The sequence below is a fragment of the Arvicanthis niloticus genome, chromosome 16 (genome assembly GCF_011762505.2).
Source record: "Arvicanthis niloticus isolate mArvNil1 chromosome 16, mArvNil1.pat.X, whole genome shotgun sequence".
In the NCBI taxonomy this organism is placed as follows: Eukaryota; Metazoa; Chordata; class Mammalia; order Rodentia; family Muridae; genus Arvicanthis; species Arvicanthis niloticus.
The window spans coordinates 30,382,493-30,406,795 of record NC_047673.1 but is presented as its reverse complement, the minus strand read 5'-3'; the positions used below and the strand labels follow the sequence as shown (position 1 = coordinate 30,406,795).

The following is a 24,303-nucleotide window of genomic DNA, read 5'->3' as shown; positions in this document are numbered from 1 at the left end:
AACTATGATTTTCCTAGCAACAATTTGTTAACTAGGTTTTCTATATGAGCCATGGTCTTTTAAAAGCTGAAGTCAAGGCTAGAGAGATGGATCAGGGAATCAACAATGATGGACAAGTATAAGGAAGGACTGGAGGTTGTATGGCTTTCCAGATTCCACATAAGGTCAGATAAAATGACTTACATCTGTTATACCAGGACATCTATGGGTGTGTTAGAAAATGGAGACATGAAGGTCTCCAGAAATTCACAAATTGTCTATCTCCACGAGATCAAATATCAACCTCAGTAGAAGGTGATAATCTTCCCCATGGCAGATATACACCATCACAGATGAATATATAAACACATGCACACACACACACACACATGTGCACACACACTTGCACATGCACACATCATACACACAATTTTTAAAAACATCTTAAATGTGTGCCAATTATTGAACAAAATAAACTCCTAATTTTATTATACCTAATGAAAATCTACTAAGTTTTTGATGAAGCATAGACTAACCAAAAAAGAAATTTTGTATATTTATCACTTATATGTTTAGTTGTTCGAAGGGTTTGAATTTTTACATGTTACTTCATTAATGTTACCACAAGATAATGACATCATCATGGGCAGCCACATCTTAGGGAGTTCAGATATCCTGCTTCACTTTCTTGTGACATACAAAAAGTTTGAATTTCCATGGTTCCCACATTGTATCTAAGAATATAGCACAGGAATGGGTTAACATGTATTTAGGTGAAGGATTCAGGTGCTTTAAAAATGTTGCTTAAAGAAGCACCTATGGGGGTGAAGGATATAAATAAAAGAATGGAATTGAATAGAAATACAAAGATCAAATATCAGCTGCAAATGTAGTCTTTGATTAAATTGGAATGAAAGAGAAAGCAGACTCTTATTTTGTGTGGCAGCAGAGCCAGGGGTCTATGAGGGAAAATTGAGGAGTGAAGAATAAAATGCAGGAATAATCCTCATTATATTTGATAATGTGCTAGTTCCAGCAGAAATGATAGAATGATACACAGATAATTCATTTTAGCCAGTAGACATTAAGACTATGTCTGAAGACTTAAGGAAGGGTTTTTGGTTTGTTTGTATAGACTACACTTTTAAATTGGGGTAATTACAAAAGAAGGTACATGTACATGACAGAAGTTCCAAAGTTGCATTGCATATGTTTTTAAAGACAACTGGTCAAAAAATTTACAAATGAAGTCAATGCTGGTATGTGAGTGAATATGCACAAGGTTTCTCAGAAAGTAAAATGAGGTTGTAATTTACATTGATGAAATTATTTTATTTGCCTTTAAGTTTTCCCATCATAGTGATGGGAGGATCATAATCAAGGCCTCTCCACATGATAGGCAAGCACTCTACTTCTGCTGGTCTCCTTGCAATCTTTATGCCACTAAGACAATAAGCAAATTTAATGCAAGACAAAAATCAGTAAATGCTTTCTAAGAAACAGGAGCATCTTAGGGAACATTATCCTACTAAGATATGTCAAGGATACGTCAAGTTTGAATTTGAAAGAGAGACGGTCTTCTTTCTTGCTCACATATTTTCTATATGAATAATGAATGGTAGTACATATCAGAAATCTCAGCACTGAGAAAGTAGGGGAAGAGAATCAGAAGATGAAGATCATCCTTAGCTAAATAACAGATTTAAGACCAGGAGGTATATGATACTCTCCATCAAAGGCATATTAAAAAAGAGAAAAAAAGCTGTATACATTCTATGTATGTATGTATGTATGTATGTATGTGTATGTATGTATGTATATATGTGTGTTTATCTATATATATTATCTTTATTATGAATAAAGATAAAATAAGAAAGCATCAAAAAGTGGCAATAATGTTTGAGAATAAAATATAACAAAAATGCAAGTTAAACATTTTACTGAATCTCAAACTCTCTTACCATCATTATCACTAAGAACGACATTAAACTTCAATTGTTACTATAAACAATTTCACAAACTAAGAATATTTTACCACAAATAAACAGTAAAGAAATGTCATTTTAGATAAATTAAAACCCCTATGACAAGATGTTATTTTTAGGTTTTGGTATTTGACACTTGCATATTTGGATGTAGAAGCATTTTTAGATGTACAGCCTAACTGATTTTGTTTGACTAGGAATTCTAATGAACATTTTGCAGCTGAAGAACTAGAATTTTGAGTACCCATTTGTTATATGATGTTTGATCATACTATGAACCCCGAGATTATTGTGTTATTTACAGAAACAAAACAAAATAAAACAAAAACAAAAAAACAAACAAAAAATGGTTTCAATTGTGTTGTGGTTTAGCCCTTAGCACACACCTTCAATCCCAAACAATGAAGGTAAAGTTATTTGTAGAAGGAAGTAGCCATGGTTGAACGTGATGTCTAATTGAGTGGCAGGCAAGTGATGAATCAGAGAAAGATTTGGCAGAGTAGGATATGCCCAGCTCTGAGAAGAAAGGAAAAAGAAGCTACTTAAGAGGACAGTGCAGAGATTGGGGAGAAGGGATAAAAAGAAAGAGGCAGTTTTACTAGGACAGTTGTACAGAGACAGGTTGCAGAGGGAACAAGCTAGACATATGTGAAGACAGAATGAGCCAGAGGATGAGAAGGAACATGAAGATTAGAGCATATTTCCATAGTTAGTATAAGACCAAGCAGAGAAATTTAGGAGATGCCAAGAAAGAGAAGCCAGACTGAATCAGTCAGCTTGGAAAGGCATTTGAGGCAGAACAGTTGAGTTGAATCAACCAGCCAGAAATCAGAAGGAACTAGGAAGGGGCAAGCTTATTTAGCCGCAAGTTTTAGAGGCTGAAACCATTCTAGGCCTACATTAGATTGCATGGAGGGTAGAAGCATCCAGGACAAGGCCTAGGTTAGCAGACAGAGGCAGAAAACCTTGGGGATGACAATTATATCAGGTGAATAAAAGTTAATATTTACACTCACTTTCTTATTCTTGTTCTATAACGCTCCCCCAATGCTATGTGCTTTTAAAAATCACATTTTAAAACCCTACACATATACATGTGTCCTGTGTGTAACAAAAGTTGTGGTGTTGACTTTGTTTTATAGGACATCAATAAGTTGGAGGACCATGTGCACAAAGTAGCAGCAGAAGTCCAGTCTGTGAAAGAAGAACAAGCGCATGTGGAACAGGAAGTAAAACAGGAAGTGAAAGTATTGAACAACATCACCAACGACCTCAGGCTGAAGGACTGGGAACACTCACAGACACTGAAAAACATTACCTTAATTCAAGGTAAAATATCTTGTCCTGGAAATGAGACATTTGGCGTTCTGTCATTTGAAGTAAATGGATTCTGAGGATGCTGTTCCTACAAGTTCACAGAAGAAAGTTTAGTATGAGGTCAGGCATGATAAGGCCAGCCACGCCCTAGAATTTCTTAGAGTAAAGCAAAGCCAGACATGGTGACTCAGCACTAGGATGCCACCACAAGTTTGAAGCTATTCAAGGCTTCCTAGTGAGAGCCTGCCTTAGCAAAATAAAATAAAATAAAATAAAATAAAATAAAATAAAATAAAATAAAATAAAACAAATTAAAACAGAGATTTCTATATAAACATGAAAATCTCTTCTTATTCGACTATACTTTTAATTTGAATCCCATCTTAAGCGCTTAATAATAATAGATACATTATTTTCTTCTTCAGTTCCAATGAACCTTACTGATATTTTAACAAGCATAAGTCATTTATATCTATATATTAGAATATAGCTATTTTCACTTGGTGAATATTTTTGTTTTACAGTTTTAACTTTCTGGCGTGCAGTTGTAAAGTTTATGTCTTGTAAAAATGCTTACTGTAATCTGACATTTCCTTTCCCTGCATCTATTTCTACTACTTAATTTTGTGTTGTTGTGTGTGTGATTTTTTTTTCTTTTTTTCTGCTTGATTAGTGTCTCTCACTTTCTTGCTGTCTTTTTGTCTGGATTGTTTTTTTTTTTTTTTTTTTATTGAATATAACTGTTCAAAATTACCAAAAAGAAAATGGTTAGGAGACTTTATGGCATACTACTCTTGTCTTCATTGCTGTTGAAATGTGTTGTAATGTATTTTGATGATGGTCAGCATCTTCAAAGATAACTGAGTGGTATAGGGAACTGAAAGTGGTTAGTCTCATGACACACTCCCTGGCCTCCTTTGTTTGAGGGTACAGTTCATCTCCATGTTAGGAAGTTTTTAAAAGCAAGAATTTAGTTTGTATTACTCATCTAACTTTTTACTAAAGGAATTTATTTGGACTTGCCCATGAGATAGTCAACTCTACTCCTTTAAAAACTGTGTCGCTCATATCTGGACCATGTTCCTTCTGTATAAAATAAAGCTGTTGGAAGTTCACTTAGACCAAGTCAATTGCATAATCTTGAGCAATTTTGTTTGTTCTTGATTTTTCCACCAGTCTTACTCCATACACATTTTTTAAAAATGTCCACAGTTATTTTGGTTATTTTATGAGGATAATAATTGATGGGAAATTTGGCTTCTGAATACTAAACATCTGTGTATGCCCATCTGTCTTATTAAATGGCCCAGTATTTAGTCTCCATTGTGTATACTTTGAATAACTGATGAATTAGTTACTATAACTAACAAAATGGAAATGCTGTTCAATAGTGGATGCATAGTGGCTTTTAGGGAATGAAGACAAGAAAATAACAGGCATGTAGACACAGATGTCATTTTCCCACTTCAGTGCTGGCCTTGTACATGCTGGTTGCCAACTCTACTGCTGAGTTCCACCTAGCTCTCTGGTTTTCTTGTATTTTAAATATATATATTGAGAAATTGCTTAAAGCTATATATGTAGAATTGACAATAAGAGGTCTTAGCATATTTTGGAGAAATTATTCCTGTAGATTTTGGTTTTCCTTATCTTCATTCTTCTCTCTGTAATATCTGTAAACTCCATTAATCTGAACTTCAGGTGGAAGTTTTTGAATTTTTGGATTAGACATTTGCTGTGAATTCTTCACAATTCTCTCTCCTTCCACTGTAATTGTCATTAAAGTGAATTGGACTGACCCATTCTATCTCTCTGTTACGTTAAGCTGTTTTCCATGATTTTAATATTTCCCTCATTAGTAATTATATTAGAAATTAGAAATTAAATATTAGAATGGCCAGATGAAGCCTTATTTAAATATCTGAAATTCCATATAACTGTCTTGATAAATAACAAACTTACCTATGATTTATAATTATAATCAGTACTTGTCATTTTTTTAAAGGACCTCCTGGACCCCGAGGTGAAAAGGGAGACAGAGGGCTTACTGGAGAAAGTGGTTTACCTGGCATTCCAGGCCCAGTAGGTAAGGCTATAGTAATCTCTTAATCAAATATCATGAAGTTGAATGATGTGTATTGATATTTGTATTTAGAGGAAAATGGCTTTTTCATCTATTTAATTGTAGGTGTGTGTGTTTAAATCCTCTCACATTTTGGGAAATATAATGTGTTATAGCATCCTAATCACATAGCAAAATGAACAGTAATCATTAATTCATTTAAAAATATTTTATTATTTTGTGTTTGGAGCTTTTGGCTACACATATGTATCATGTGCATGCCTAGTATCCTCAGAGACCTAGAGAGATTATTGAATCCCAAAGAACTTGAGTTACAGACAATTATAAATTGTAATATGAGACTCAAGAATCATGCATGGGTTCTCTGGAAGAAAGTCAGTGCTTTTAGCTACTGAAGTAATTTTTCTAGTCTAATCTGTAATTATGATTTTTCTAGAATATTTAATGTTTTATTTAGTGTTACAACATGAGGTTGTTTATAAGCCTGAGGAGTTTTGGAGAGACTAAATACAGTATATAGTAGACATAAGGCTGTATGTGAAAAAGAAGAAAATCATAGATAAGTTTGCAAGATATGATTTTCAATATTGTTCTTACATATTCCTTGCAATATACTTCCTTAAACTCACAGAATCATAAAGTAAATAAATCTGAGAAGATGAACAGTTTTTGCCTGGGCTTTCAGCCACTCTCTGTATTATATTTTACTTAGAGAAAAATTGTTCCAAATTATTTTCCTCTGAGTATGCTGTTATCTTGAAACCAATGTTTTGAAAGAAGATAATGGAAGATGGAGAAAAGAAGAGGGAACATAAACTACCTTTACTGGAAAAAATGAGACCAACAATAATAACAATGTGACTGTTATGCTATTCTAATGCCACACTTTGCAAACAAATTCCCTGCACACTGTTTAAAAGGAATATAGCCTGAATGGTCTAAGCATAATTAGAAAGACTGACTGAACAAAAATTATATAAATACCTTAGACTCCATCTTAGTTTTCCTCTTTAGATGAAAAAAAAGTTATTTTGATATTTTGACTAACCATGAAGAAAAATATCCAAGGATGGAAAGTATAAATGACATGCATTTGCTAAGTACATCATTGTGTATCTTATATTTAAAAGATAAAAAACTACTATATAATTTCTGTCTACCATCCATCAAATATACATAAACATATGATGAATAAATATATACATATATAGTGTCTCTCTCTCTCTCTCTCTCTCGCGTGTGTGTGTGTGTGTTCATCTTTCTATAAACCAGTGAATGTGTGATTTTAAAAATAATGGCAGATAGGTGTATTTTATCCAGCAAGGTCCTCCTACTTGTTGAGGGCTCTGTAGTTCTAAAGAAAAATACATTTATATCTTAAGTAGGAGACGCAACCAACAGTATTGTATTTGTCAAAGCTGCTATCATTAGGAACTGTAAGAAACTATCCCTCAATCATGAAGCACAATTGGTAAAGCCATATAGTGCAAGCATAGAAACCAGTGAAGCCCAGGACTTGCTGTTCAAAGCATCATCTTGAAAACATTATTCTAATTCTAGGGCTAAAAGCTTGGGGGTATTCTTGAAGAGTGACTGTCCTTCAGTTCATGTGGGAGACTCAAGAATCTAGAGTCTGCTGTCTGGAAAGAATGTTGGCCACAGCATCACCAATAGCAACCAGAGCAGTAGCTGTAACATCAGGGTAAACACTCACCAGCAGGAAGCAAAGTTACAAAGCATCCAGCGCTGTTCATTCCTCATTGCTATTTTGTGACTGCGTTGTTGCTGAAAAGTGCCACCTATTCTAGGAGAAGGTTTTCCCTCTCTTAGTTCCTCTTAGAGCTGCCATCACTGGACACTCTGCCCCCAACACACACAAGGGCTCCTCAATCTAATCAAATTCCAGACCCAATCAAGTTGGCAGTCATGATACATGATAACAATAAGGATTTAGTGGCTTTTGAGCAACTTGCTCATTTACACAAATAGACACTATGCACTTCAGTCACATGACAGTTAATTATAGTTCCTGGTACATAACCTGTTCAGGTAGAGGGTTGCAATTTCATTTGATGTATGAATACTAAAACTATGCAAGCTTCAAAAATGATAGGTTTTAGCATCATTTAATATCTATATTCTGTTCCTTGTTCTCTATGATTGCTTCAAATGTGATACGCAAACCAGGAACCTAAGGATACATGGTGATCAATCGTAATAATTATTGTTTCATAAACCCCATATATACTGCTATTTAACTCATTAAACTCATCTTAATGAACACCTACTCCCATGCCAGGATAGAAACATCTTAGAAACTTCTGTGCTTACCCTAGGGGTCCTAAATAGTTCATGTGTTATAATCATTATACACCATTCAGAGTGCACAAGAGAGTAAAATGTGCTTTTTCTTAAGACAATATAATAATAATTCATTTTATAGTATCAGTCCCTTTGAGAGAATGCTCTATTGCTTTATACTCTTTATCTATCTATCTATCTATCTATCTATCTATCTATCTATCTATCTATCTATAAATGGACATTCATAGCATGTAATAATGTGTGGAGCATAATGAAGCAGTTATAGAGTCTGCTTTCATGGAGATTTCCGAGTGTAAGTTATTCCTCTACTGGTCTTCATTTGTGATAGTACCAGTTGATTAATACATTGATAAGGTCGGTGCCTCTTGTGATTCCTTTACCTCTCAATAACATTATCAAACTTTTACTATAATAGCCTTTTAAGGGTATACTTTAGATGCAAACAATATTTCTTAAAACAAGTTCTGATATCTCATTGCATAGTGAAAGAAGGCTTAACTAACAGTTTACCCAGGTAAAATAAATTAAGCCATTTTTAGGTTACATGTTTAAAAAATCCAGTGAATATATACTACAAACTATGCCATATTTGATATACATAATACAGTATATATGCAAAGTGGTATTTATTACATAAATAATAATTCATTTTTACTATATAACACTATTCACTTACATTAAATTCTTAACTTCTGTTGGAATCAAAGTTTTAGGAGTTGAATAATATTTTTAAATATTTGTCATATATTTCTTAAACTTAACATTTTTGGAAGACAATATATCTGATTTTAGTTATACTTATAAATGCACAGAAAATATTTTTCAGAGGATTAGCTACATATAAATTCTGCTTCCTGGATCTTGTAAATAAAGGCAATATTTGTATAGTTTGACATTGGAGTAAGAAGTATATTCAATTTCTGATAATGTGCTTCCATGGATATTCCAAATGAAAATTGTGTTAACTAATTCTCACTAGACTGATTAATGCTGGAAACAAGGTAAAACACATATTATTTTATGTTAGCTTATGTTAAGTTAACTCTACAATAAATATTTTCTTCAATAGAAATAGCTTTTGCTACATGTGAAGTTTTCATAGTCACCTTAGAGATATGCGGTAAAATAATGTTAATTTGCAGGATTCATTTTAAAAATCTACAGATATCTATGAGCATTTCATACCCATAAATAATTCAAGGGCATAGTGCTTAAATAAACACTCATGGATACTTCTTATCATGTTGTATTTTTACTAATATGAATAACAAAAGTTCAAGCTTCAAAAATTTATCATACTGGCTACAGAAATATCTTCCACTCAAAATGTTCTGGTTGATTATAGTAGCTTTCTGGATACAATTAAATTTTTTATCTTTAGTTTACTGAGAATGAGTGTTTCATTGACTATATCATGCTTAATGCAATATGTTCATGTCATTTTTTTATATTATCTTCCAACTGGATACATGAATGATAGGAAAAATGTCATACTCCCCTCAGGGATTCATTCCATTTATTGAGTGCTCAAATATGTTCAAAAATAATTGTTAAACATTTCTGTTTTCTTTATTAACCACTCAGGTCCTCCAGGTCTTAAAGGTGATCAGGGACCACCTGGCTTCCCTGGAGGTCGAGGATACCCAGGAGCACCTGGAAAGGCAGGGAGGTCAGGTAGGTATCTGTTGTCATAGAGTTTGCAAATGAATAGTGGATCATTAATATTGTTTCTAAATACTTACATAATAAAAATATTTCTTCATAGTATGAATAGTAGCACTCTCATAGTTAACTTGAGAGTCTAAAATAATTTGAACTAATTTTTGCCCACCAGAAAAAAATTCTGATGAGTGGAAGGAAAATAGTTCTGTACACAGATCACATTCAACAGACACTCACTGGATCTATACATTTTACATAGTCACAGCTTGCTATGGAGAATGCTATCTACCATACAGTAAGCAGAATGGAAAGAATACCAGGAAAAAGTAGCAGTATAAATAAACTTTTAGACATAACTGACCAAATTTTGGTATATCCCAGGTTAAAAAAATATTCATAACAAAATAAATTGGTTTCTCCTATTAGTACATAATAATCAACACTGAAATCATTTCAATTTTACATAAAGATGGTTAATACCACTGATTATATAAATAGATATTGGATTTTGTTTGACAGATAGCAGAATAAGGAAGAAATAAACTTATTTTTTCCATTTTCAAATGAAAGTAATGCCACAAGAATACAGCCCACATTGTTAAGGTAGTTTTGATAGATATTACCCTTACATACTTCTAGGTTTATAGGAACATGTCAATACAGCATACAGTTCTTATACACCTCTCAGATGCACAACTTATAATACCTTGTCTTGAGGGATCATTGGACACAAGTATATATATATATATATATATATATATATATATATATATATATATATATATCCGTGTTACAGAATAGTGTCTCAGTCCCAAAATACCCTGTAATGCAGCTAAATATCATAAACTCTTCATCTAACCTCTACCAACTTACATCATGTGAATGGATAAGTAAACTGCCAAGAAGGCAGAAAACAGAATCACAGTTAATGACAAAGAGAAATATATAATCAGGTGACAAAATGACATGGAAAAATTTTAAATGCATGTTGCCAATGGAAAGAAGGTGCTCTGAGGGTGCTATAAACTCAAAGATTTGAACTGCATGCACTTCTGAAAAAGGCAAACCATGGAGACAGGAAATACAGTCATGGTTGGCAGGAGTCTGGAGCAGAGGCCACGATGGTTAGGAGATCACAGGGTATCTTCAGGTCTGGGGTCCTCTTCTTTGTAGTGCACTGGTGGAGACATCATTGTATAGAAACACAGCCAGCAGTTGTGTGTCACTTTTCCCATCCCTGAGCATAAATTTCAAGCTAAACTTTTAAAACTGAGTTTTATATTGTGGCTTCTTCTCTGTGAAGAATAAAACTGATGAGCCACATATGGCTTTAACCCTTCCCTCCCCTTTACATTTTTAGATATGTAATATTTTCTTTGGGAACAATATGAAAATTTGGTTATAGTCTTTATTAAAAAACTACTCTTAAAATTAAAACTTTGGGTTATTTTGTGTGACTTAATTTTTTTACCAATTTAATGGTACTTGAAATAATTTACTCAGAACTCAAAAGCACATTTAATGGTATAAAAAATTGCAATAGAAACTTGAGTATTAGCAGTTGCCTTCATAGGCATCTGATCCATATTTAGCACTTGGCTAATGCTAAATTAGTTTAAAATAAAATTACAAACCATTTCAATTGGTATAATTTATGCAGTTTAAGTGCTTCAAGTCTCAATCTATTTTATATAGATTACATTTTTTTAAAAGTTTGGTGAATTAGGAACCAAAAATCTTTAAGAGGGACATATAAATATTCCAACCAGAGATAAAGACAAAACATGAAACTACAAAATGAATGAAATAATTAAAGCCGTAAAATTAACTTTTAAATAAGTGTGCCATGAAAGAGGTTTTCTGTACAAGGTCAAGATAGCCAAAATCTGAATATTACGATAGATGGGTACATAGCCTCATCATCAGTAGCTAAGTCACTGTTGACAATTGCTACCTTTTGTGACAGGGATGGTCAATTTTCTTTAAGAGTATGACCCTTAGTATATCCAAAGGGGTCCACCTTAGGCCCCATATCCAAGAGTGGTTGGGCAATATAAATAGAATTTTTTTTTTTTGATTTTTAAAAATGGACACAAAGTTGTGTGGGTAGGGAGGTGTGGGTGGACCTAAGAAGAGTTGGGGAAGGAAGGCAAATATGATCAAAATGCATTACATGAAATTCTCAAAAAAAAAAAAAAAAAAAAAAAAAAGTCCCATAAAAGAAAATGAGCTGAGGTGTAAAAGTCTTTTTCTCTCATTTATTAAGTATAAAATCAATAAAAAAAATCAGACTCTAGCTAACGTGTCAGAAATGACAAACTGAGAGGCTAGTAGGAGGAGCTACAGAAGCTGCCATCTCTTACGAAAAATCTGTGATTAATATTGTGAGTAATTTTCAAAGCAACCATGCAATAGAGGGGGTTATTTTCACTTCATGGAAGAATAAATCTCAGCTTTAAAAGGTCTAAGGGCCAGGATCTGTCCTAAAATCTGCACGCAGTAGAGACGAATAACTGATGAATATTTTAAAAATTCTTGATAGTTTTCCATAGTCTGAAATTCTTAAGCCACATCTGCTGATGTAGTTTAGATGGAAAGTTAAAGGGAAATCTAAGTCATTAGTAATGATTTTGACTTTGAATCAAACAGCACTGAAGTCAGTACTGTATTAATGCTGAAATGGTAGTACTTGCAAGACAGGCATCTGGTCCCTCTTGGAAGAAGAGTTAATAGTCAGACAGAACCACTCTCATGAGATAAAGTTGTCACAATGGAAATTTTGTGTTGGTACCATAACATTATTTCCTAAATACCATCATTTAAAGTGGAACATAGAACAAAGTAGCAAACCATTCACAAAGCCGAACTGTCAGCACTTCCTCATTTACTTACAAGTTTGAGTCACTGACCTTCATATAACACTTGGGATTTATACCCATGTAAATGGGTCAGGGTTCTCATAGCCAGATTGAGTAGACTAGAGTCAATGAGCATTTAGGAACAGTTATCAGAATTCTTCAAGCCCCTGAACTTTATAGTCCTTTATAGCACTTTAGGGTGCTCTGTTACCAAGAAATAAAAAATGATACCAAAAAATAAAGCTATAGTGAGGAAAAAATAAAGGATTTAGAATAATTTGGAAGATGCTGGGATCATGAAAGTGGGGAAAGACAGAGAAAGAAAAAATGAGAATTCATATGCAAAAATCATACTACTCTCCAGTGTTGTCTCTTTGGGAACCTTTCAGACCATTGTAAATAACATTAGGTGCTGTAATACCAAACTCACATGGGGATTTCAAAAATGATTGTCTTTATTAGCATCATGGCATGATTATTATATTTTGCTAACTGTAATTTGATGTAATTTCTTTTTCTTTTGTGGTGTCCTATTGCCGTTTAAAGCAAGTTTTGTGGAGATTGGAACCATAGCTCAGTGATAGTGTTTGTTTAGTATATACAGACAGGCCTTAGGTACAGTCTCCAGCTTCCCTAAAATGAAGAAGAATAAAGATAGAAAGTAAGAGAACATCATTTTGAGTTGAACTGATTTTTTTTTTTGCTGTTGTTTTTATCTCCTAAGGATTTCCTGGACCTAAAGGGCAAAAGGGAGAAAAGGGGAGTGCAGGCATATCAAGTAAGTTTACAACTTCTTGTTTCCTGGGTCAGTTTTTGTAATAAAGTAAGATTGTGGTATTAGTAGCAGAGACTTGAAACAAGGGTTGAGAATTTTAACACTGATCCACAGAGCTTCTGTAGAAGCCATAGTTTTCTGCAAATAAAGCATGCTAATTGAAATAAAACAAATAGATTAGATTATACAACTCTTCAAGCTCATTACCCACTTGTATTTTTTTTTTTGATAGATAAACACTATTTTGTAAAGGAAAAAAATCACACAGAAAATCGTTCAATTTTCAAGTCAATTTCTATCCACTAGAAGGAAATCAAGCCCATGAATAGAAACAATCACAGGTCCCTTACACACTAAGTGTGCTTAACAAAATTTCATATGTAGACATTATGACAAATTGAAGACCTTGACCAAGTTATTCTTTGGCGGCTATGGCTTTTGTTTTGTTTAAAACCTTGAAAATGTCATATTCCATACCCAAGACTTTCCAACTTTCAGAGGAAAAGCTTTCACACCAAAGAGCTTCCTTAATGGAAATCAGGCTTCTTATTGAATTGCACAAAACCTGGGCAGCAGACATTAAATATTAAAAATCAGCTGACATGGCTATTGTTTGCTGGGCCATCAGTAATTTTTATAATGCATAGAATGAATATACTTTAACATATTAATTTTGAAGAAGAATGTAGTACACACACTCTACACACACACACACACACACACACACACACACACACACACACACTTAGATTCTTCAAATCAAAAGGTGCCTCTTCTGTCTTCCCAGTTGAGTCTACATGTGAAACGGCTGTTATGAGTATGTCTGGTGGGAACAACAACCACACTCTGTTAATTCAGTTAGACAGATCATGGTAAAGTCTTTATTTAAAAAAAAAAAAACTTTTCTGTTGTGATCATTTTTTAAAATATAGAATCAGCATATCATGGTTATCCAAAATAATTTTAACTTAATACCACATACAGATGGCATGATTATACAGTATAAGGTTATCATTGTGGTCAGTCATTGGAGTCTAACACCACCATGGTGATTTTTAAAGTTGAAAAACATATTGGAGTGGTGGATTTCTCAGAGCTTAAGTACTTTCCCCACTGCTCTTGACATATTAAGGCAACATAAACACATTCCTTTGCGTATATATTTTCAAGTGGCCAGTTTTCTGTTGAATGCTTGTTAACCACCTTTATCTCCTTTCTCTTCCATCCCATTTAAATTCAGTTGATCTCTTAGCCCTGAGTCTTCAAATTTCTGTGCACTTTTCATTCTATTTTTATTTTCTTATACTTTTATAAAAAGTACTTTGTTCTCATCTCCTTTCCCTGGGTCTTTCTTTGAGCTTTGAAATATGACTGTAATTGAGTTTGGTTTGTAAGGGACTTCTCTACTTTTAGTCTACATATTGAGAAGCCATGCTGCATTCTGTTTCCCACAGTTCCAAATGCTTGTAATAATTTTTCAGCTATGTCTAGAAAGTTACAATACAAATTTACATGGCGATTTTGGATTGAGTTCTATCTTTGAGAAAGCAGTAAGAGCTATTTTTTTGTATATGATCATGTACAGCCTCTGAATTCTTCTACATGTGTCCCCAAGGATAATGTAAAGGCAATTCCCAAGTACTCCCAAAGAAAAAATAATAATATTCTTATACATCTAACATAATAGGTCCTGGTTTTCTGTGTTTCATAAGTAATCACATGTGCTTTGACCTTTTTCTCTCATTGAATGGACATCCTAAATTACAGGGACAGCACAATTGCCTCAAATTAGTTGTTTATTTCCTTATTCTTGAATAGTCAGTAATTTTTGCTTGCTTTTATTTGGCGTCAATAAGCAATGCTGCACTCAACATTGCATATGCCAGTTTGTGAGACTATTATTAAATAGATTTACTAGAAGTAGAATCAATTGTTCAAAGGACGTATGCATTTTACAATGAAGTCTGGTGAGTGCCTCAAAAATGGTGCTACAGCTTATTCTGTATAAATTGTCCAAGTCTTCACATTTTAATTGCAATCTTTAAAATTTGTATTGAGCAAATTCAATGTACATTTTCTATACTTTGGGAATGATTTAAATTTAAAAAAATAATCATGATTTCCTCTTTTATATGCATGTCAGAATCAGTATAACTCCCTGATCATATTGGGGCAAGACCCTTTAAGATCAGCTGGGCTGGGCAGAACATTCTACTATCATCTCCTTAAAAGACCTTTCACCTCTGGACAAGTCATCAGCACAAGTGACTTCTGGGATTCTTTGGCAACTCTTCCAAATGACATTGGTTCCTGTGTCATGCCATGCCTGCCTTCTCCATGACTTCCTCTTCTGACCCTGGGTGCTGTTTGGGCTTCCATTGCCTTAAATATATCATTATACACTCTGCTACAATAACCCTCATCCCCTGGCACCCTTTACCTAGATGCCCCACATGTTGAGTTGAGAGATGTTCCTGCCTCGTTCAGACCTTCTACTGTTGCCCTCACCTAACTGTGTAGAATCCCATTGGATTCTAGGAAAAGCTTAATTGGATATTGATTAATTAAATATTGGTTCATGAAATTTAAGATACTTTCCTCAAATACAAATAGGGATGGAATAGAGATCTGTCCATCCATTTAGTCACTAATACATTTAGCATAAGTTCGTTGTGTACCAATTGGAGCCTGACTTAACAGCTATAAATATTTTTTTCTAACTTAATTAGACTGATTATCCCTAGGAGACACAAATATGCCAGTTATAAACAAACCAGGGAGAACTATTCCAGGAAAAGAACAGGGCTATTTAGATATTTAGAAGAGATAAAGAATTTTAGTACTCTAGTATATTAAAAATAGCTTTATTTTTATTGCTTGCTTCAATTTCCTACCTTCTTATTCCCCAAATCGAAGCATATATCTCTCTATATATATGTATATGATCTCTGTATATAATTATATAATATATATGAATCTATATATGAAAGAGAAAGATGAAAGTTGAATTTGGATAGTTTTATATTTGCATGAGAGCCAAACTTTCTTTCAATAATTGCTTATCTATTTCAAACAAAAACGTTATGATCATAAAAAAGCAGTGCTTATTTTTATTCTAGAAAGCCCTTTATTTGTTTGCCTTTTATATTTTAAGTATATATACTGGAAAATAAATATTTCAGCAGAAATGGAAATACTTTGTATAAGTTATAATATTAAGAAAATACAAAACAAGAGAACGAAAGAAAACAAAATGCAGGAATAATAAAGATATAATATCCCATGTTGTTTCCATATTGTTGCTTCTCTGTAGTAAACAGAGCATAATTTTCAGGACTTTCCTTTGAGCTTTAACACTAAGCTCTAAGGTCTGCAGCATTAAGATAGAAGCAGATTACTAATTGTGTGCCTATGTATATCTCACTTTTCCTATTTTATGCTCTGCTAATGATTATGTCAATTCCTACCTCACAGGGTTGTTGTGGGGGCCAAAATATCTGTGAAAATGTCTGTAAAATTATGAAGACCTTTAAAGTCTCAAGAAGAGTTCACAGCAGTCTTTTTTTAACAGAACACCTGTTCATTGTTAGTTTTATGCAGACATGTTAAATCTCTAACCATATTAGGATTGAAAGAAAAACGGAAATGCCAGGAGCCAAATGTACGTCTTGAATAAAAAAGAGAGATGTTGTTGAATAATACAAGATTTCTATGTTATATGGAGCAATGTATGTGTGCCCAGAACACAAGCCAGTGAGTTTGCCTTAGCAAAGCAGAAGAGTGTTATAAGAGAAGCAGCTAAACCAGAGGCCAGATATGTTGACAGAGGTCAGAACAAAATGTCAAACTAATAAAACAAGTCTGGGCTATGCAGGACAGAACCTGAGCCCAAGACATTTCTGTCAAGCACGTTCTAGGAAGGACAGCAACAAATTGGTATTATTACTGGTACAAGGTTGTGTCTCTGCCTCCAAGCCTCCAAGACATGATGAAATATGCTCCTGAGGACAAAGAAAGATGGAATTAGCAAGTGATTCTGGGAGTCTGCAGTAGTAACAGACTACTTATTCTGTGCAAACATCTAGAGAAACCTGGATTTGTGCCTGAGCATTAATTGTCCTGTGCTGTGGAGTGTGGTGACACTTTTCTTGTGCCGGGGCATTGCTGTGGACAATTTTGGCTTCATACATAGTGATCCTGATCCCAGATGTGCTGGCAGACAAATTGTAGGAATTCAGTTCTTAATCATTTTACATTCAAAACTACACATATATGATTAAGTATAGAATATTGACCTGAACTTTCCAAATCAGTCAAGAAGGCTCTATTTTTCTCTTTAGATAAAAATAAATGCTGAATTCCCTGCTCAGAAGCATCAATTATCTTATCTTTTATAATGTATAATGAAAAGTGAAAAATGGTATGTTCTGTTTCCATGCTAACTAGAAAGGATGTTTCAATCAAGTAAGGGAACCATGTAAGTAAATACAGTGAGGCATCATTTAAAAGGGTCCTGTTGCTTATCCACGGTGTGTCAGCATGCTTTGCTCATGATCAAGAGGAGAGATAGAATGTGAATTTTGGGCATCTTCTTTTGAACCTCAAACAATGATGTGAAAAAGAATGTATCTGCTTTGTTTTATACTGAAAACTCAACATGATCTTAAATAAACTTCTGGTCTTTCTTAAAACATTCAGTTGATTAAAGTTAAATTCTTCTTCCATCACTAACTAATTATGATAATGGATATTCTGAGGATACCTGTTGTGTATTAGGTGCTTTTCGTGCCTTTTTAAATCTAATACTCAGAAAGCCAGTGGGATAAACGCTATTTCTATCAACATTTAATGAACTGGAATCTAAGGCTATGTTATGCTAATGAAGGAAAGCAGCAGAGATTCAAAGCTATACCTCTCAGCTTTCAAATTCTCATAACTCTGTGAAATGGTTCCAAACTAGACAAGTATTTTATACATATAAACCCTACAAATATTGAATATGAAAATGGAGAGAGATAGTAGAATTGTAATTAGCAGTTCTATTTTCCAGAATGAGCCTTATAATTTGAAGATCTCAAGGAGGTAAAAATGTATAGATTAGGTCAAATTCCAAAAGTATACTATTGAGTCATCTGTGTTTATGTTTCCACCAGCATAACTACTGTGTGTATAGCCCACATTCTCCACTCCGAGTCTATTACTCAGACACATCATCTTCCTGGAAGTGCTCTCAAGACTTCCATTATCACTAATGAGAGTTACTTACAGGTGCCTTGGGAAGAGCTACCTGCTAATAAATAGTCTTCCTTTATTTCAGTAACTGACTCAGTTTTCACACTTTACAGTTTCACCGACTGCTTTGATGCCTCTTTTTTCTTAATTTCAGAGTGTGCTTTTCACAGTAGCACTAGTTATGAACCACCAAAACAGGGTCCAGTATACCTGAGCAAGAACAGCTCTCAGTAAATTAGACAAATGCTACCAACTTATGAACGTTATGTTTTGTATATCACTTCCTGGGGTTCCCTGAATGTTAATAAAACCATACAGCATTCTCCTAACACAATAAATATAGCCTTAATAATATTATTGTAATGTCTTATAAATAGAGAGTTAGATCAGCAACATACATAGTTAGCTTGTCCTGTTCAGTTCCTTTTCCCACTAACTGTCAGAGCCTGAACTCCACCAGATCCAGTAAGAAGTGGGGAAAGTCAATATAATTCTATCCAGGATTTGTACTAGCAAATTTGAAATTTATCCAGCATGAATGGGTTTGGATAGAGAAAAGATACCCAGAATGTCACTTCCCATCCTTTCATAAACCTCTGAGCAACTGGGCATCTCCCTATATATCGTCTCTAGTTATGAGCCAGTGCCTTCAGTTCTACACTGAGAAATTCTGCTTTATAAGAACACAGTATCACATAATTTGTTCACATTAAAGCACTTTATAAGAATAGGCTGGCAACCTATTATTTGGTTCCCTCAATCTGTCTTGTTTGGAAGCATGCTACTGTTAGGAAATTAGTCTCAAATCAGTTCCCTAGAAAAACAGTTAGCTGGACTACGCGGGGCATGTCCAAGGCACCTATGTACACTTGCATTAAGGCTTAAGCCATTCACTCTTAATCATTGCCTAGGGTACTAAAGTTACTCTTATTTCATTCCTCCCCTAAATCCTCACACCCTGCATAATACACTTTAGAGTAAGATATGTGAATTCCAGAAATATTGTGAAGCAATTTAAACATCTCCAATGTAAAATATGTAGCAAAACGGCTGTATTTCCTAATGATATTTTGTGGGAGTCTGAAGTTTCACTTCCTCTGGAGTGAAGTCAAGTGTGACTGAATGCAATACTCAGTTTTCTATGCACGATATTTTCATAAAACTCCATGTCGTCGACAGCATGACTCATTAGACTCTAGTAAAATAGTTAAAGGTTCTAATATAAACTATCATCTAAATGAAACTCTCTCCTGTGAAATTCACATTTATTTTTTAATACAAGTTTTTTTTAAATTATGTAATTAGTTCTTGAGACTTTGATATGATGTGTTTGGATCATATTTACTCTCTTTCCAACTCTTCCCAGATCTACTCCTACTTCCATACCCACCCCAGTTTTGTGTCTCTCTATATAAATCAAGACCAGTTTGTGTTACCCACATATGGGTATGACTTCTAGAGCATGGTCAACTTACCAGGACTTTCTCTCTCAGCAGCTGTCAATTGTCTGCAACTTCTGGGCTTGGAATGGAGCGTCTTGCAAAATTCTTTCTCTCTGTGGCATGATTAGGCTTGGCTTGAGCATGAACAAGTATTGTGCATGCTGTCACAGCTACTGTGACTTATATGCAGAAATCGAGGGATCAGGGATCATTGTGGAAGACAAGGTCATCGATCATCATGTACTCTTTACACCTCTTCTTCCACAATGATCCCCAGCCCCTCCATTTCTGATAACCACACTGTCACCTACAGGAATACAACCTATGCATCCAAAGAACACAGGTGTTCCAATCACAAAAATAACCAGTTGAATAAAGTTTATTAACATTTACTAAGGAATCTAGTAGATCCTTAATACTTTGAAACTTTAAAAATTTAATGTCAGACATTTGTTTTCAGATGGCAGCAAAGCTGAGGCCTTGTGCAGTTAGGCGAATGCTGTGACACTGAATTGCACCATCTATTAGCTTTCTCATTATTTTGATAAATGCGCCTTATAGAAAGGCTTGTTTTGACCGACAGTTTGAAGGTGTCTTATACCATAGCAGAGATGTTATGGAGATTTGAGCATGAGATATCTGGCCATATTTTCTCCATGATTAAGAAACACAGGGAGAAACATATTGATGCTCAGCTTCTTTTCTCCTTTATATTCATTTCTGGAAGCCCAGAAAATGTGGGGGTGCCTCCCATAGCTGTGGTTGGTCTTTTTTACCTTATTTAATGTAGTCTAGAGACACCCATACACACATTCCCAAAGGTTTGTCTCCCAAGTAATTCTACTTTTAGTCAAATTGGCAATATTAACCTTCATTTCAAACCCTTAAATAAAAAACTTTATTTATTTATTTATTTATTTATTTATTTATTTTTGAGATTAGTCTCACTACATAGCTCAGCCTCCCCTCAAAATCATAATCCTCCTATCTTGGCTTCCTGAGTGCTGGGATTACAGGCATGCTCCTGCTATGGCTAGCTAAAAAGATGATCTTTTTGAACATTTTTGATATGTTAAAATCACAACCTGGTTAACCAACCCTTATTTCTCATTTAAAAATTAAAGAAAGTCTTGTTTTTTCAAGTTTCTGCCCACTGGATTATTTCTATTTGTGCCCTTCTATTTCTAAAGGCCCTTCTATTGAGGCTGGGCAAGGCAACCAAATAGGAGGAAAAGAGTCATAAGAATAGGCCAAAGGCTTAGAGATGTGCCTGCTCCTACTGTTAAGGGTCCCACAAAACAGTAAGCTAACAGCCATAACATATCCACAGAAGACCTGGCACAGACCCTTGTGGACCCCATGCTTGCCACTTCAGTCTGAGTTGATTCAGTGGGCTATGCTCTCCTGGTGTCTTCTATCGCCTCTAACTCCTGCAGTCTTTCCTCCTCCTGGTCCACGGGGTTCCCTGAGGCTTTGAGTAGAAACCAGAAATGTTCACTCTTGATTCTCATAATGAATCTATCCCTGCACTTTGCTCAGGAGTGGTCAGAACCTTTAAAACAAAAACCTCTGTGAGAACTGCTTACAGGTATAGTTGGTCTGTGCACTTGGAAACTTGGCTCACTTAATATTCAGCTCAAAGATAACATTGTAGTCAACCTTGATCCAACTTTACCCCTCAGACCTCATTGGAACACACTGTGTTTTTAAGTTAGACCTCATCACAGTTTCATACTGAGATGGTTGTGTTTATTTGTGCTCTTATTTTTGGATACATAAATAAAACCTAAGTGAAAGGGGAAAAGAGAAACCAGCTGGTCTTCTTGCACTGTCAGAATAAACTGATTGGTCTTATTCACAGTTCTGGACACTAGAGTAAAAACCTAAAGGGCCAGCAGGGTCATTTTCTCTAAGACCTCTCTGAGTAGTAATGTTGGTGCTAAAACTTACAAAGAATAATTTCACTTGCCTTTGCTTTGTACTGATTTTGTAACTTTAAATCTCAGTAATGGTCTTTAACAGTATGCCATTTCATGAAATAATAACTGTTACCTGAATATACAATGACCAATTTTTAAAAGATTAATGTCAAACAGAATGACCTTGGTTATCACTTATATTCTTTCTCAAATAATTTTCACCAATATATTTGTGAGAGCAGGTAAGTAGGGTTGAGAATGGTGGTTCAATGTAATTTCAGCATTTCAGAGGCCGGGGCAGGAGGACTGAAAATTTGAGGACAGCTTACGTTACGTAGGGAGGATTTTTTTTTTAAAGCAATTAACAACAAAATAAAAAAAAAAGAAAGAAAGAAAGAAAGAAAGAAAGAAACTGAAAAGTAACAAAAACCAGCTCATTAAAGAAATACATGTATTGTCTCATGCAAGAATTCTACAAGAGATTTTATTTTATGAATGGCATGACAGAATATATTGGGGTTCTCTATAGAAACAAAACTAATCACACACAAACACACACACACACACAGAGAGAGAGAGAGAGAGAGAGAGAGCGAGAGAGAGAGAGCGAGCGAGAGAGAGCGAGAGAGAGCGAGAGAGACGCATTAAAATAATAATAGCACCAAGAATCTCATCCGCAAGCTGAGAATCTGGTAGTTCCTCTCATATTGGGGCTGAGTCCCTTAGCATCTGGACCAGTCTCACAATGGCTGACCCTCAGTGGGGAAGAGGCAGACAACCAGTAATTCCTTATTCTACAAGGCTGTGTGCCTCCGTAGTCCCAATCTGGCACTAGAAGCCTGAAAGTTTCCATGGTCCAGAACCAAAGCTTGGAAATTCTGGTTCTGCTGGCAGTGAAGGAAGCAGCAGCAGCAGCAACAGCAACAGAGCAGATTCACTGCAGCATGATGGAGGATGAACTTTCTTCTGTCACATCCTTTTTTGTCCACGCTAGTCCTAGAAGGTACTGCCCACATCCAGGGCAGGTCTTCTCACAGCAATCAAGATACCTCTTCAGGTGAGGTTCTTACTCAGGCAATTCTCATTTGGGTCAAGTCGACATCAAAAACAAATATAATGCCAGAGTTGAACTAAATCTTCTAGACTCAGTCTCTCTTCACATGTCTCTTAGATTTCATATCCGTCACCTTGTTGACAATAGCTTCATGCTGAGCCATATTATCTTTACTTCTTGCCACTTTTTTTTACCCCTTCAATCATCCTCTGATTATGTCTACTTGGGGCCTGAGTTTACTCTTGTCTCCTGTGTTCAGTGATGGGGGTTCTCATTCCCTAACAATGCTCTAAATGACTACGAGTTAGGAAAACATGATTTCCTTTTCACAATCTCCAGGATACAACGACACAACGAGACACTGAACAACCACACGGTGTGTGTCAATAACATTTAGGAACAATCTTGCTGATTACACATTGGACAGCTATTTTAGCTGTTGAATTCTCTCACAGTGGGAATGAGTTATAATCAAGTAACCACAATGCATCCCGGTAGCCACTGGTTTAGAAGTTACTCATGGCCTGTGGGATGTAGAGAAATAAACTCTGGGGATTCTGTTTCATGACTGTAGCAGACTTGACACAGAGACCCCTTTTCATGAGGTTTGTGACATGAGCTAGGGTGGATGCTTCATAAGAGCTGTTTGGGGAATTAGGGAGGGAAACGTGATCAATGGCTTTTTATTATGTAGTGCATTGCTGCTGCCATTATGGTTTTCTAAGCATTAAGCCAGGTATCAGAATCTTTAAGAAGCAATGTAATGAATAATCTCCCACTGCACCCAGCACTTTGCAATGCATTTATTTTTTAATTGAAAATAGATTTCTCTCTTGTATAATACATTCCAGCCAGTTTCTCCCCTCTCCACTCCCCACAACTCCCTCAGCTGCCTTCTCTCCCAGATACACTCCCCTCCATTTCACTTCAGAAAAAAAAAAAAAAAAGAAAGAAATTTCAGGTTCCAAGAGACTACAGCCAAATACAATAAGACAAGGTAAAGGGCCTTCTATTGAGGCTGGGCAAGGCAACCAAATAGGAGGAAAAGAGTCATAAGAATAGGCCAAAGGCTTAGAGATGTGCCTGCTCCTACTGTTAAGGGTCCCACAAAACAGTAAGCTAACAGCCATAACATATCCACAGAAGACCTGGTACAGACCCTTGTGGACCCCATGCTTGCCACTTCAGTCTGAGTTGATTCAGTGGGCTATGCTTTCCTGGTGTCTTCTATCACCTCTAACTCCTGCAGTCTTTCCTCCTCCTGGTCCACCGGGTTCCCTGAGGTTTTGAGTAGAAACCAGAAATGTTCACTCTTGATTCTCATAACGAATCTATCCCTGCACTTTGCTCAGGAGTGGTCAGAACCTTTAAAACAAAAACCTCTGTGAGAACTGCTTACAGGTATAGTTGGTCTGTGCACTTGGAAACTTGGCTCACTTAATATTCAACTCAAAGACAACATTGTAGTCAACCTTGATCCAACTTTACCCCTCAGACCTCATTGGAACACACTGTGTTTTTAAGTTAGACCTCATCACAGTTTCATACTGAGATGGTTGTGGTAATAAATAAAAATAAAATAAAATGACAATGGTTGAACTGCATGCCCATAGTTTTAAGTCTGGTTGGTAACACAGTTGGGACCAGAAACTGCTCTCTTCAGCTTCCAGAC

General features: G+C 35.2%; 1 protein-coding gene across 2 annotated transcripts in view; it reads left to right on the top strand.

Moving 5' to 3' along the window:
* Positions 1-24,303, top strand: part of Msr1 (macrophage scavenger receptor 1) — a 59,700-nt gene that overhangs the window by 20,137 nt on the left and 15,260 nt on the right. Inside the window, exons 5-9 of one of the 2 annotated variants that reach the window (XM_034520313.2) lie at positions 3,107-3,293; positions 5,287-5,367; positions 9,274-9,363; positions 12,934-12,987; positions 15,128-17,677. In XM_034520313.2, coding sequence (XP_034376204.2) covers positions 3,107-3,293; positions 5,287-5,367; positions 9,274-9,363; positions 12,934-12,987; positions 15,128-15,138 — 423 coding nt within the window. In that variant the 3' untranslated portion in view covers positions 15,139-17,677. Of the gene's footprint in view, positions 1-3,106; positions 3,294-5,286; positions 5,368-9,273; positions 9,364-12,933; positions 12,988-15,127; positions 17,678-24,303 lie in introns of those variants that run through there. The other variant, XM_034520314.2, reaches the window with a different exon arrangement.